This window comes from Heterocephalus glaber, unplaced genomic scaffold (assembly GCF_053883595.1).
Source record: "Heterocephalus glaber isolate CG9 unplaced genomic scaffold, H.glaber_assembly_v1.0 deba00001503, whole genome shotgun sequence".
NCBI lineage: Eukaryota > Metazoa > Chordata > Mammalia > Rodentia > Bathyergidae > Heterocephalus > Heterocephalus glaber.
Window position 1 is genome coordinate 2,259,196 of NW_028258323.1, and position 15,300 is coordinate 2,274,495.

Below are 15,300 nucleotides of genomic sequence, written 5' to 3' on the forward strand. Positions count from 1 at the left end.
GTGTGTGTGTGTGTGTGTTTCTTTTCTATGGAGGAAACAGGAGAAAGTAGAGATATTATCTTAAAGAAACTTAACATATGGGTTGACAAAGCTTAGCTATGGATCCATTTATTCACAAAGATCTAGCGTCTGTACTGTGCTTCAGCTTGCTAACTGTGTTACAGTGACTCTCAGTTCTCTGAAAACCTCCTGCATTCGAAGGAAATTTTAGATTCTGCAAAACAATTGATTCCCTTTGTGATAATATTGGAAAGAGAATTGGACCAGCAGTCAGAAGTCTCAGCTCAAAAATGGTGACTTCTCTCATCAGTGCCAGCTGCTGTAACTGCTGTAGACCACGTAGCTTATAAACAATAGATATCTATTTCTCCTGGCTCTAGAGGCTGCAAAATCCAGGACCGATGTGCCAGCTTGGCATAGCCTGTGTCCAATGAGGTCCGGCTTCCTGGTCCCCGGACAGCTGGCTTTTCACATTGCTTCACTGATAGAAGGAGAAGGGTGTGAGGCTTTGCTGAGGACTTATTCCATGGCAGGGCCCTCATGACTCACGCACCTCCCATAGGCCCTAAGTCTAAAGCCATCACATGGAGAGCTAGGAGTTCATCACATGAATTTGGGGGAACACATTCAGGCTGTAGCAGCTTTAAGTAGCCAGGATGAATCCAGCCCTTGCAATGCCTGGGACAGCCCTGCACACTGGAACAAAGCGTTATTGAGCCCCAAGGTCAGGAGGGCTGAGTCGGAGACACCCGACCTCGGTATACCACATTGCAGTGGAAAACATTTATCTGGCCTTTTGGTTTGGACCTTAAGTGTTATTTATTAAAAACAAGTTCTTCACTACCTTGTTCTGCATGCAGGCTTGCAGAGATCTTTATGTGGAGCTGTTAAGTATTAACACGGGCAGTTTAGAGGAGATCGCATGCTGGGCTGTGATGCAGGAATCCGTTCCAGGCTGAATGTGTGTGGCTGCCAAAAGCAGAGCTGAGGAAAAGATTTTATGAACAAAACCTCAGTTGCCTGTGAACTAGCACAAACAATCAACAAATGGGATCTCTTCTTATTGAAAAGCTTCTGCACAGCAAGAGAAACCACCAGCAGTGTGAAGAGACAGCCCACAATGTGGGAAAAAATCTTCACCTGCTCTTCCTCAGACAAAGGTCTACTATCTTGAATCTATAAAGAACTTAAAAAGATCAGACCTCCCAAATTTAAAGACCCAATCCAAAAATGGGCATCTGAAATGAACAGACATTTCTCAGACAAAGAAGTAGAAATAGCAAATAAATACATGAAAAAATGTTCAACATCACTGGTCATTCGAGAGATGCAAATGGAAACAACGCTGAGATTCCACTTCACTCCAGAAAGAATGGCTGCTATCATGAAATCATCCAATAACAAATGCTGGTGGGGCTGTGGGGAAAGAGGAACCCTGCTCCACTGCTGGTGGGAGTGTAGACTGGTGCAAGCACTGTGGAAATCAGTATGGAGATACCTCAAAGAACTAGGACTGGAAGTCCCATTTGACCCTGCTATTCCACTGCTGGGGATCTTCCCCAAAGAATTAAAAGAATCATACCACAGTGATATATGTGCACCCATGTTCATTAGCAGCACAGTTTGTAATAGCTAAAACTTGGAAACAGTCCAAATCCCCATCTACTGGGGACTGGATAAAGAAAATGTGTTTTTTTTATAAAATGGAGTACTACTCAGCCATAAAAAATGAGAAATTAGAGACATTTATAGCTAAGTGGATGCACATTGAGGCAATACTCTTAAGTGAAATAAATAGGACACACATGTGTAAATACCAAATAGTTTCTCTGGTGTGAGAAACTGAAAGTGTAAATAAGGACTAAATGTATAATAGGTAATGTGAAATAGGAAGAAAAGGGGCAAAGGGGAAGGAAGTGGGAGGGCTAGGGGAAAGGATAGAAGGGAATGAGATTAATATGAGAAAATGGAAAACTAGGAACAAAATCTTTGTAAATAGGGAGGACTGGAGGGGTTGAAGGGAGGGCTGGGCAAGGGTGAAAAATAAGAACCAAGAGAGACTATGTAAAGGTGCAAATTTCCAATGATGAATGTCATTATGTTGTATACCTAAAATGTACCAATTATTAGAATGAATAATCGATAATGTAAAATAGGAAGAAAAGGTCCAAAGGGGTAGGAGTAGTGGGAGGGGCAGGGGAAAGGAAAGAAGGGAAAGGAAAAAATGATGAGAAATGGAAAAAATGGAAATAGTCTTTGTAAATAGGGAAGGGTGGAGGGCGTGAAGGGAGGGCTAGGAATGGGGAAAAAATAAGAGCCAAGATGCATTATATAAAGGTACAATTCCCAATGAGAAATGTAATTGTGTTGTATAACTACAATGTACCAATAAAAGAATTTAATACAAAAAAAAAAAAAAGCAGAGCTGAGAACTAACGCTGCCAAGGTCACGCACTGTTGAGAGACCCCTGAAAAGTAGCTTGAATGTCTACAGTAGGACCTAGATCATTATACTTCAGGATATTTGTATTATTGAAGAGTTAAGAAGCACTGAGAGAGTGAAAGAGTTAATGTTCTCAAATAGTGTGGATGGGGGAAATGTTCAGCCTATGAGATAACCCGTTGTTCCAGTATGGGATTCTGCTTGCTTCAGTAATGCTAGAAATATACAATCTGCCATGATTTTCCCAATTTTTGAAGTTTTTGGTATGTTCATCTTTGTGACATTACTAGGTTCATTTCAAAATATTTTCATAAGTAAAAATTTTCATAAAGATGTTTCAAGGCAAGTGCGGTGTCACTGAGCTAAATCCCCAGCCCAGTGTTTTAAGTTAGTTGTTTTCTTAGGATAGGAATGAAGTACTTTGACTTTGTCATTAATTTTCTTCATATTACATATTAGTATGAGTTCTTCTCAGTAAAATTCTCTCAGCTAAGCTAAAATCAGCTGTAGTATTTAGAACCTTATTAAACTGAAAGGCTTTCTGAACTGTGCCTGCTGTTTTCTTTCCCATTGAAATGCCCTTTGGCTATCCTTGGTGGAGATTTCAAGAAGGCAGCTGGACAGGCAACTGGACACATGTCTGGAGTTTAGAGGAGGGACCCAGATTTGGGAAGAAAAATGTGGGAATAGTGACTGATACTAAATTTGTGATATAGAAACACTGAATCAATAGTGATTGATGTTGAATTTAACATTGTTTAAATTTATGTTAAAGAAATAGATCTAGTAATAATTTTGGTGAGGTGAGGTGAAAGAAGATAGATATAACTCCAGGCCTTTGGCTTGGGTACTTGGTGGAAGTGCACTTCTCTACAGGGAACACAGTTGTGGCAGGGAAAATCCTGGGGTTTTTGTTTATTTGTTTTGTTTTTATCAAAGAATGCTTTATTTACAAGCACCTTAGAAGTAAAGTACATGCTCCAGAGCTTCTCAAACTTTTCCACTACAGAACTTTAGTAGGGCAAGGAGCAGAGCTGGCTTCAAGGACTGACCTGGGCCTTCACACAGAGCCCTGGATTTGCTCTGCTCTTGATGTGAGATCCTTAATTACACTGGGCCTGTGCATTATGTATGCTGTACTAGCAGGGCATAATATATTTTTCCTAAGGATGGGGCTGTGGCTTCTTTTGCTTCTTGGAATCTGAAATCTGAGTCTGAAAAGCAAGTGCTCTAGCTTAGAGTTGGAGAGATAGCAAAGAAAATACAGATACTGCACAGCATATACTTCTACTAAAATAATGATCCATTGTTGACCAAAATGCAAATTCAACTGGGCACTCTGCATTCCATCTGTCAACTATTGGTTGAAGTCCAAGGAAATCTTGGGGAGATGGAAGTAGAGAGTGTTTAGAGCAATAATCCAACTCTGATAATTCCACTGATGCTATATGATAGCGAGGTCACAAGTCTGGATTCAAATCTGCAGTTTGTCTTCTCTAGGCTATAGTTATCTCATCTACAAAATGGGGCTACTGATGTTTATACCCCAGGATACATCCATCACCTAACCCAGAGAGGAGGCTCTTAATCATTGTTTCCTTTCTTCATAATAAAATTTCTTCAGTCACTTAATCACTAGCCAAGTTGGTGCTGAAGGCAAAAGTCAATTTGACCCCTTTTTCTTGGTCTGATTCTCACTCTTTCTAGTGCTTGTTTCCAATAAAAGATTTGATTTCTGGCAATTGAGAATAGTGACCTGGGGACAAGGGTAGGAAAGAGGTTTTTGTTGTTTTGTTTCTTGAGACAGGGTCTCACCCTAGACCTCGAGCTCCCCAACCTCTGCCCCAGCCCCTCGAGTGCTGGGATTGCAGCTGTGCCCTGTGGGAAGAGTATTTTTGAAGGGAAGCTGGGGACTTTGAAAAGGGGACAGGACAGAGACCAGGGATTCCTGGCAGTCCTGAGGCAGGACTGAAGGAGGAACAACAAGATCTCACTGGCAGGCTGTGTGGCTTGTCCAGGAGGCTAGGTTCCCTACCATAGTCAGGAATTGTGAACTCCACAAACGAGAGAGCTATTTGCCCTCAAGAGTATCATGAGGGCCACGGATTTAGCTCAGTAGCACTGCATCTGCCTTGAAACCGCAAGGTCCTGAGTTTGATCCCCAGTACGGGGTGGGGGGGGGCATTGTGAGAGGTGACAATGAAAGTCTTTCACCAAATCTCTGATTTGGGTTTGACGCTCAGAAGTACTTCACCGATGACAGGGATTTTTTCATCAAACTGTTGAGAGGTAGAGTTCAAATTAAGATTAACTTCTTCCAAATAATATGTAAAAGTTCTCAGACTCTGAGTCACAGGAGTAATTTTTTTATTGTTGTTACCTGGCTTCCCCTGTTTTTGTTATAAGTATGCTATAAGTCTTGCTATTGCTCTTTTGAGGATACTGTTATTCTCTGGCTGTCTTTCAGTGGGTTTACAAAATTTTCAGCCATTAGTTCTTCAGGTATCACTTCTTTTCTTGCCTCTTTTTATTCTCTTTCTGATATTCTAAATATAAGCATGTTAGAATTTTTCACTGTATTTTCTATATCTCCTTATAGTTCTTGGATATTTTCTATTCTCTCCATACTTCATTTTAAATATTGTTTTGTGACCTATATTCCACTTTACAAATTTTGTCTTCAGTTGGATCTCAAAGTTGCTGAAGTTATTTATTGAGGTCTTAATTTTGATTTTTTTTATAATTCTAGAATTTCTTTTTGTCTCTCATGCAGTTTCCAGTTCTCTGCCTAAGCCCTTAGTTATTTCTTTTATTTCATTGAAAATATAACTGCATACATTATATGCCTTCTGTTTGCCTCTCTGGATATATCTTCACTCTCCTCTCTATGCTGCTTTTTACCCAGGACTCTGCTCTGCATGGACTATGTCAATGGACTTTCCTGTCCTCTGGCTTCTAGCTGTGTTTGACTAATGGTAAGTATTTGGCCAACAGGACCAGAGAGTGAGATTTGGTGCTGATTTACCTGTTCTCTCTCAGAGTGTGGGGCACTGTGGGCTGGGCATATTCCCTTATGGAGACTCTGTGCCTCTGTGTTCTGATACTTCTGATCTCCCCCCTCCCTCAGACTTTTCAGACCCAGAGTTTGCAAAGGCTCCTTCTTGTTGGTAGCTCCAAAGTTCTGGGTCATTCTCCCCTTTTACTACTCCCACTTTTGTAAATTATTCCTTTATAAATTCTCCCCCATGTTATAATAATTTGGTGGTGCCATCTGTTTCTGGTTGGAAACCTGACTGATATGCTTATATTAGAGAATATTTTTGATCATTTGAATAGTTAGATATGGATCTATTTCTATTATCTTTTCAGTCTACTGTTCTTTATAATTTCTTGTTTCATGTGACTATTTTTGAATTATGTGTTAATAATTATATGTGCAAATTTGTTTTTGGAAATGTATTCTTCATTTAGACAGGATTTATGTTTTCTCTTGCCAAACAGTTGGAATTGTTCTAGTTCTGGGAGGCCTTATCTAGCTCTGGTTTATCATTATTTCTTCAGCATTTCAACTCAAAATGGGAGGATTTACAAATAATCTTCTTTATCTTGGAAGGCCCTGGACTACAGTCCATTCCTTTAATTCAACCTCTTAGCTTCTTTCAACCCCTCATGAACTTCCAAATGAACCCAGAGTAAAGAAGTCTTATCTTCCAGTTTACTTCTTTGAGCCTCCAAACCAGTTCAGTAATGCTTCACTATCTTATTATCTAGCATTTAAAAGAATAGCATTCCTAATTATCTAGTTATCTGAAATAAGAAAATTGTTTTGAATTACCTAGTTTGCTTTTTTTCAAACTTGAATGGTAGTCAACTAATTAATCTATGAAAACATCTAGAATAACTCAGATAAATATATTCTCTTTTATTTCACAGTAAAATATCTTTTGCCCTAATTGAAAAAAAAGTGGTCTTTTGGGCCGGGGATTTAGCTCCGTGGTTCCGGCGCCTGCCTCGCAAGTGCAAGATCCCGAGTTCAATCCCCGGTACCAAAAACAAACAAACAAACAAAAAAGTGGTCTTTTAATGTTGAACCAGTTTTCCATCATTAGCTACTACCAAAGTCAAAGTAATTTAATATTTGAATTTTGAGTTCCTTAAGGATATTATCCTTATCTCATTCACCTTTATATCCTGAGTACCTAGCACAGTAATTGTTTAGATAGCATTTGCTAAGTGAAACGAAGAATAGGTAGAAGCATGAAATACACAAATTCCAATGAAGAAAATTTCTTATGTATTACATTTCTCCACCAAAAAATTAAATCTAGATAGTGTTGGGGCTAAGTCCCTGACAGCGATAATCCCCTGAGTCAGACACCATGTAAAGTCCACAGAGAACTTTATTTCTGGCCAGGACCAAATCCCCTGCAAGGAGACTGGCCCAGACTGAGCTTTTGGTCAGTTTTTATAAAGAAAACCCTTTCCTCCTCCCCCCTCCCTAGCCCTGCAGTAAGTGTATCTACAGAAGTGAGAAAGAATGTGTAGTTAGCACCTCTGAGTTACCACATACGTATTGCAAAACCAGCCCTTATAAAAGGAAAACACATCCTCTTATTTACGATGGGTGGGTTCCATATGCGCTTTTGTAGTTGTTTGTCTAAACCCTTAAACATCAATCAAAAGCAGGAGTATAGGCATGAGATAAGAACATCTGGTGTATTGAGACATCACACAGGAGTACGAATGTGAGATAAGATCCCCCCCTCCTTTCAGAGTTCACACAGAGGACAGTTTCCCATCAGGACTCGGCAGTTCAGACAAAATGGAGTCTCTTAAGTTAACTTAGGTCTCTCAGATAAGACACAGATAGATTAAAAAATTAATAAATTACACACAGATTAATAAATTAATAAATCTAAAGTGGACACAGATAAAAAAAATTAAGGAGCTGAGGAACATGATGGAATCCCAACATAGGAAACAAATGGAATCCATAAAACAGATATAAACAGATTTCCAGGAGATTAAAAACTCCATTGACAGTCTACGCAGCAGAATGAATCAATGGGAGGACAGAATTTCAGATTTAGAAGATAAGACTGCAATTAGTGACTAGGAAAAGAAAAACTGCTTTAAAATTATAAAGGACCATGAGAAATCAATCCAGCAGCTGCTAGATGATGCAAAGAAGAATAACATAAAACTGATTAGAGTCAATAAAGAAACAAGAGAGGGTGCAGATGACATAAAAAAACTGTTCATAGAAGTGATAACAGAAAACTTCCCAAGGAGGGGAAAAGAACTTGACATACAGATAAGGGAGGCATATAGGACTCCAACTACCCTTGATCAAAAAAAAATCTACACATAGGCATATAATAGGATTCCAGAAATCCAACAGAACAAAATTCTACAAGCAGTGAGAGAAAAGAAACAAATCACATACAAAGGAAAGCCCATCAGAATCACAGCAGACTTCTCAATGCAAACCCTCAAGGCAAGAAGAGCTTGGAGTCATGTATTTCAAGCCCTAAAGGAAAACAGCCTCCAACCCAGATTGATGTACCCTGCAAAACTATCTTTCAAAATTGATGGAGAAATAAGATACTTTCATGATAAAGAGCACCTCAGGAACTTCATAAATACCAAACCAGCACTCCAAAAAATTTTAGACAATATCCTAGGAAAAGACAATGAGGATCACAACCCCAGGAACCCCAGCAGAATGAATCCACTGGGCATGTCAAATTAAACGCAAAGGGGGAGAATCCAACAAAAAGAAAAAGTCATGCCAAGGCTTTTAAAACTTTTAATGCCGTCTCCCTAAGGAGTGTATAATTCAGTCTTGTTATTGTACTGATTAGTATTTTTCTGATTCTAGTGTTGCACACCTTTTCTTGTGCTGTACTGGCTATTTATCATCTTCTTGTGTCTACTTTTTAATTGGGTTGTCTATTAATGAGCTGTAAGAGTTCTTTATATATTCTGGTCATAGGTTATATGCGTTGTAAATATGGTCTGTTTAAGGACTACTTTTCATTTCCTTAACGATGTCATTTAAAGTTCTAAATTTTGTTTTGTTTTGTTTTTTGGTACTGGAGATCAAACTTGGGACCTTGCGCTTGCAAGGCAGGTGCCAGAACCACTGAGCTAAATCCCCAGACCTAAAGTTCTAAATTTTGATGGAATCTCATTTATCAATTTTTTTTTATACATCATGTTTTTTGTATCCTAGGAAGTTCTTGCCTACTCTAAATTCATAAACATTTTCCCTTATAATTTCATCTTAAAGTTTTATAGTTTTAGTCTTTCATATTTAGGTTCATAGATCCTTTCAAGTTATTTTTATGTATGGAAATAAAGTTTTGAGGTTAATTTTTTTATACAAATACCAGGTGTTCTAGAGTCATTTGCTGAAAACATTATCTTTTCCTCTGCTCTTGAATTGAGTTTATATTTTACAAAATGTTAATGTCAAATAATCTTTCAAAACTCAGTGGACCAATAATGAGTGGTTCTATTTCTAGATTCTCTGTTTTAGTCCAATGATCTATATGTCTTTCCTTACACCAAGACTGCCTTGATTACTGTAGCTTTAGAGGAAGTCTTAAAATTAGGTACTAAACATCTTCCAACAATGTTTTTTTTTTTCCTATTTACTTTTCTAGGTCTTTTTTACTCCTACATAACTTTTATTTTTATTTATTTATTTATTTATTTATTTATTTGTTCCAAAAAGTTTTTATTTCAACATTTATTGAAAGAAATAAAATTATATTAAAAAAATAGAGTAATCTCACAAACTGAAAGCCAGGAACAAAAAGAACAAGTTAGTACTTTTTCCTGAGAGGCAGATCTAATTAGCTGTAGAATGGACTTTCTCTTTCCTACCCTGTGTCAAACAAAAATTACTTTTCCTATTTCTAAGGTGTCAGAAAGCACTGAGTGCTAAATGAGTTGTTCAGGTACAAAGTTTCAGCCCTCTAACGGGGATTAAGAAACATCAAAAGCTGCTACGGTTTCTTTTCTTTTAATATCAAATTGTACATACTTCTACTTTTTACATAAATTTGAGAATTTTACACTCATGACCTGAATTTTAAAAATTGAATCATATTTTATAGTCTTACTAATTCTTAGTAATGTCCAAAGCATATGAACTGGCATCCCAACAACTGAAAGGGGCCAGACACAGGAAAAGCTGCTCTGCTGTCACCATCTGCAGCCTCAACCAGTCTAAAGGCACCTTCCGAGATGCAGCTAGCAACTTTTACTAAGCCTAATCCTTAACCACCCAAAGTGATGCAAAACAGATCAAATCCGAATGGTTCCTAAGTTACAAACTCACAACCAAAGTTACAACAGTCACTTTACAATTCCCAAAACTCTAAACTTACTCACTCTCGATACTTGAATTCTCTCAATTTCTGTACTCTCACTTTTGGTAGCTAAATCTACCAAACGAAACACTTCCATTCTTAACCACTTGAATAAAATAGTGAAGACAATGGTTAACATTTTTGTTCTATGCATGACTGCTTGTGTTCAATTCTGATTTGCATAGGTAATAGGAAAGCTTGAATCAATTTTTCTCAAACACTGAGTACACACTCTTGATTTCCCTACAGCTTTTTTCATATCACTGGTAACCACAAATTTCATGTGGACATCCATTTCTGATTTTTTTAAAATAAGGGATTAAAATATAACACCTATTATAGGTGTTTAAAGATTCAAGTGGGCTAACTACATCTCCAATTAATTATACAACATCAATCAGCTGTTAGATTTAGTAGGACTGTGTTGGTAAGTCCTAGTTATTTGAATATCTATCAACCCCTATGAGTAGATCGATATTCCAACCAAAGTAAACTGCTGTTGGACCCTAACTTAAAAAGGAAAAAAATCTACCATTTCTTGATTGTATTGGGAATTAATAGCCCTCCAGGGAAGTAGGTTCATGGAACAGCACCTGGCTCCAATCCCACATTTACAAGGACCTTGTAGCCCTAAAAATCTCTGCTGAGTTGCAGGGCACTATGTCATCTTCTGCCCAGGAGAAGAGCACAGTCAGCACACTTCCACCAAACCCAGGGTGCAGCTTGAGTTACAGTCTGGTTACATTATCCCAAGTCCTAGTAGGAAACAGCAGTGTGGCCAGAAATGGCCACATTCAAATAAGAAACCTTAATCACGTCTGACTGTCTAATAACCATCCCAGGCACAAGACAATATACAGAAGCCAATAGACTTGAACTAGCATCATGCTCTAAGACAAAGTTAACAATCTAAACTGCCAACACTGATATAACAGACTCTAGAGGTGCCCTGCATTAGTGATTGCCATTTTTTTTGTCTCCACAAAAATGTCAATATCCTGAGTTTTACCAGCATTTTCTTTCCAAAATAATTTATGGGACATAAAAGCAAACAATGAATCAAAAGAAGCAGTGGTACACAAAGTCGGGAACAGCCCACTAACTAAAAGAACTGTCACCAAAAAAAATCCCAAAACATAAACAGATGTATTTAAGCAAAATAAATTAAAGGTTAAAACCTTCACTTTCAAGTTTTTTTAAACTCTTGTTTTAGGAGATGGTATGGAATTGATATATTTTTTCTAGTATTTGGTTAAGATTAATACCAAAATGTTACTTCACAATTAATTTTTTTTCACAATAAATTTTTGCCTTTAAAAGTCATGGCCCTATAGCAGTTATTTTGAGCACAGAAGAAACCACCAGCTGAATATTCCAAATCCTAATCAGTAGCTTATGTTATCGAACTGTTAAGACATTTTATTTACCAACTTGACTGTCAAAATGGTACCAAAAAAAAAAAAAAAGCCAACTCAGTTTACTAGCTTCTGCAGAAACTAAAACTCTGGTACATAAATGAGGTGTTTTTTTTTAAGGACATAAAATAATACCAATCCAATAACCCAAAGGTATCCCTAAATCATAATCCTAATATGCTTTACTTTTTGTTATTTCTACTTTTAAGCTATTTAACTGCATATTGCTTTAAGATGTGACGGAGTTTCTTTGCTTAATCTGACATCAAAAATCACTCCAAATTACAAAATGATTGGTTTCTAGAGCCCTAGAATTTAGAATGAAATCACGTAAGATTAACATAGATGGAATTCAACTTTTCCAAATCCAATTAATTGTATCTATTAAAACTGAGAACCTTCTGCATGACCTGTCAGTTTCCCACTCCTTTTGTCAAATTAAAAAAGTATTTCTGGGGAAGTCAGGACTTATTAAGAACATTAAGGTCCAGGATATGTTTGTCCAGGATATGTTTACCATATACTTTAAAAATTTTTTTTTTCAATTGCCACAAAAATCCACCTCATTTAAAGCCATATATTTAATCGACACAGCTACTCAACTCTTCAGTGCTGATCCTAGAAAATAACCTCCAATGGATCTCTGAATAATGGAAAAAGATGGCATTCAGCCATGAACATCTGAGTGCTGTAGGTGGTCACACCTTTAATGTTCAAGCCACAGCTGGTAAGTCTGGGAAGGTTGAGGTCTACTGTCCTGCAGTATCAGAATTTGTTGTCGTAGTTTCAGTGCTAATGGGCTGCACGTTGTCTGCAAGGTTGTGTGCGTGCTCAAGAAACAAATCTTTTAGTACACTTAATTCTTTTGTCAGCAATTTAATTTTTGCTTCCAAGCGTTCATTCTCTTCTTTGAGCTGATTCACTCTTTGCAGCGTGTCTTGTGCTTTCTGCTTGCTTTTCAATCTGCTCTTTTTCACAGCCATGTTGTTCCTCTCTCTGCGCTGACGATACTCGTCACTATTTCGATCCATGGGTGAACTCTTTTTGCTCTGCTTGCTTGGAGGCACGGCTTTGCCTCCTCCCCCAGGGCCAGCAGGCACCAGCTGAGGAACCTGCTGCAAGCCGCTGGCATGTGGCTGAGTGTGAATAACACTTATTCCGTTCACTCCTGGAGTACTGTTTTGCTGCGCTATCTTGCTCATTTGGGCACTCTCCCTTGCCAACACAGGTCAGGTAGAAATGAGAGCAGGGTGATCAGTCGCTTCCACAATAAACTGCCAAAAAATCTTCACATGTACTCGTTTCTTTCTATTCAATTAGTGGTCGCTCCATGTTTTAGACGATGTTCCACAGTGAACTGCGTCTCCAGCCCGCCCGCCCCCAGGCAGCCTCCACTCCGAGCGGCCCCGCGCGGCGGCCCAACCCGACCCAGGTCTCCCACCCCGGGAGTCAGCTAGGAGGTGGGACGATTACGAAACCGGCCGCCCGTTCCGCCACCACGGCCACCACGGCCACCGGCTTTCCCTCCTCACCGGGACGGCGCGCGCCGCTGCCGCCTCCAAGACCAATCTCCTACATAACTTTTAAATTTCAATATCCAATTCTTCATTTATAGCAAGTATACACAGACCTGAACTTTTATATATACCTTGTGTTTTCTAATCCTGCTAAATTCAAATACAAGTTCTAGGGGCTCCTAGAGATGTCTTAGTATTTTCTCTGTAGATGATCATTTCATCTACATATAAAGATTTTGCTTCTACCTTGCCAATCCTATCCTAATTGTGTCATTTTATTGCCAGACTATTTTGGTTTAGGCCTATGTTTCAAAGTTTAATGGACAGATGAAGAGTATCTGCCCTTGCTCCCCAACTTAGGGAGAAAGCATTGTATCTTCTCCATTCATTTAAGACGTTTTTGCTGGAAGTATGGAGTGCATGTCTTTGATCTGTTGAGAAGGTTCTGTTCTACTTCTAGTCTCCTGATAGCTTTTACCATGAACAGCTGTAGAATTTAGTCGAATACTTTTTCTCCAACTAGTGACAGGATCATATGGCTTTCTCCTTTCCTCTGTTAAAATGATTACTTTTGGGGGTGGATCTTCCAATGCTGAACCAACACTGCCATCCCTATAACAAAACCACTTTCTACATATTGACAGATCTGACTTCTAATAGTTTGTTTTGTTAAACAAATGTCTATCTATATTCATACTTCTTCGTCTGTTATCTTTATCCAGTTTTAGGATTAGCACAATGTTGAGTTCCTAAAATGAGGGGAGAAGTGGTCCTTCTTTTTTCTGCTTTAATTGTTTGATATAATTAATCAGTTAAAATGTATATGAGCCTGCTGTTGTCATTTAGGTAGGTTTTCAAGCTAGGAATATACTTTCTTTAATAGGTGCTATTCAAATTTTATATTTCCTCCAGAGTTAGTTTCATTAATTTGTCTTCCAAGGTACTTCTTAGAAGTTGTCAAGTTTATTTCAAAAAGAATTTTTGTAATATGCTTTCTATATCCTTTTAAATTCTGTAAAATCTGTGGTAATGTTTCCTAGATATTGATATTGTAATTTAAAAAATGTATAATTGATATTGTGTAATAGGAAGAAAAGGTCTAAAGTAATTTTTTGATGTTGGTAAAACTGAGCAAAAAAATATTTTTAAATGTAAGGAACCAAATTCAGAACTCCTACAGTACCTGTCACCACTCCCGCAGACAGGGCTCCCGACTCAAGGCCCCTCTCCTGGCTTCCTGATGTCACTGCTGTGCCCACAGTGAGTTCACATCCTTCCACCTGTCCTACTGCACGGGACCCCATGAGTTAGCGGCAGACTGCACCTGGCAAATGGCCCACAGTCCACTGATGGGACAGATGGATGACTACCATTCAGCAGAGTAACAGCCAAAGAGGTAAGGCTGATTTTCCACGACAGCTAATGCCAATGTTCATCCAAGTATTAATTTCTGACGAGTGTTCTGGAAGCTAAGGACATGTTCACTGGGGACAGGGGAAAGTTGTCAGTTCACTTTGGTGTCCACTGAACCATCTTACTCAAGATTCCTATAGGTGCCGGGGATTTAGCTCAGTGGTTTCACCACCTGTTGCACAAGTGCAAGGACCTGAGTTCGATCCCCAGTATCAAAAAAAAAAAGATTCCTATATGTCTGCCCCTGGCCCCCTTAACTGGCAACTGCTACAGGCATAACTTGATCAAATGGATGAACCATTAAATCTATTTCTAAGTGACTCAGAAGCTTACTGTGTCAGACTTTTCACCTTCAAGTGTCATTCTCTGGTAACAGGATTGGGGTTTAAGTAAATCTGTAAATTCTGTGGAGATTCAAGCCTAGAATGCTACTAGAGTATGGCTGGTGAGTGGACAGGAATCTCAGTCACACTATTTGGACATAATGTTTTGGTAAGCAAGAATTTTTGAAGTAGATGCAGATTTCTATTTTTTTTTTTTTTTGGTACCAGGGTTCAAACTCGGGTCCTTATGGAACCACTGAGCTAAATCCCCAGCCCCAGATTTCTATTAACTAAACTCTTAATATGTAGTCCACAGTCATTGTATTTTGATTCTGTGTATTAGAATAAGGTAGAGACAGAAATTAAACATGGAATGATGTTTTCTGACAAATCTTACAGATCTATAGCATAACTTGCCTTAAACAGATTACTGTGATTCTTATAATCTGCATGAGACTGAAGAGAATTGAATGAACTAATATTAGTCAGAAGTGTTTAGGCCTTGACACATGTTAAATAATATTTGTTTTTGCCTAGAATCTGGATAAAAATTTGGTCATGTGAAGTTTCTGGGCCTAAATGTTAACTAACTCATTTGCTACATTGAACAGTGATCATAACTGCCTTTTATGTTTTCTGGATAGAGCTTTCTGATATAAAGATCAAAGGCCTTTACTTCATGTATATGTGTCTGAAGTAGTCTTGAAGATATTTGTTTTTTGGTGGAAATCCAACAAACCTACTTGCTTTTCAACTGTAGGTCTGATCTTATAACTACCTTGCAGAGCCTCACTGATTAAATTTTCTAGA

At 38.3% G+C, this 15,300-nt stretch overlaps 1 protein-coding gene and 1 long non-coding RNA gene across 3 annotated transcripts in view; one reads left to right on the forward strand and one right to left on the reverse strand.

Moving 5' to 3' along the window:
- Positions 1-3,807: 3,807 nt before the first annotated feature.
- The window catches only part of LOC106008225 (uncharacterized), a 34,767-nt gene continuing 23,274 nt past the window's right edge, over positions 3,808-15,300 (forward strand). Inside the window, exons 1-3 of one of the 2 annotated variants that reach the window (XR_015440734.1) lie at positions 3,808-5,418; positions 11,832-11,964; positions 13,956-14,150. This is a non-coding gene — a long non-coding RNA (uncharacterized LOC106008225). The remainder of the gene's footprint in view (positions 5,419-11,831; positions 11,965-13,955; positions 14,151-15,300) is intronic. The other variant, XR_002391143.2, reaches the window with a different exon arrangement.
- Positions 11,958-12,454, reverse strand: LOC101722078 (CCAAT/enhancer-binding protein gamma). The gene has a single exon (XM_087185933.1). The coding sequence runs from the start codon at positions 12,437-12,439 to the stop codon at positions 11,987-11,989; it is 453 nt and encodes a 150-aa protein (XP_087042059.1). The 5' UTR covers positions 12,440-12,454; the 3' UTR covers positions 11,958-11,986.

What these genes read in the sequence shown, in the direction of transcription:
- LOC101722078 (XM_087185933.1), bottom strand. Translation starts at nt 12,439, where the DNA reads ATGAGCAAGATAGCGCAGCAAAACAGTACTCCAGGAGTGAACGGAATA.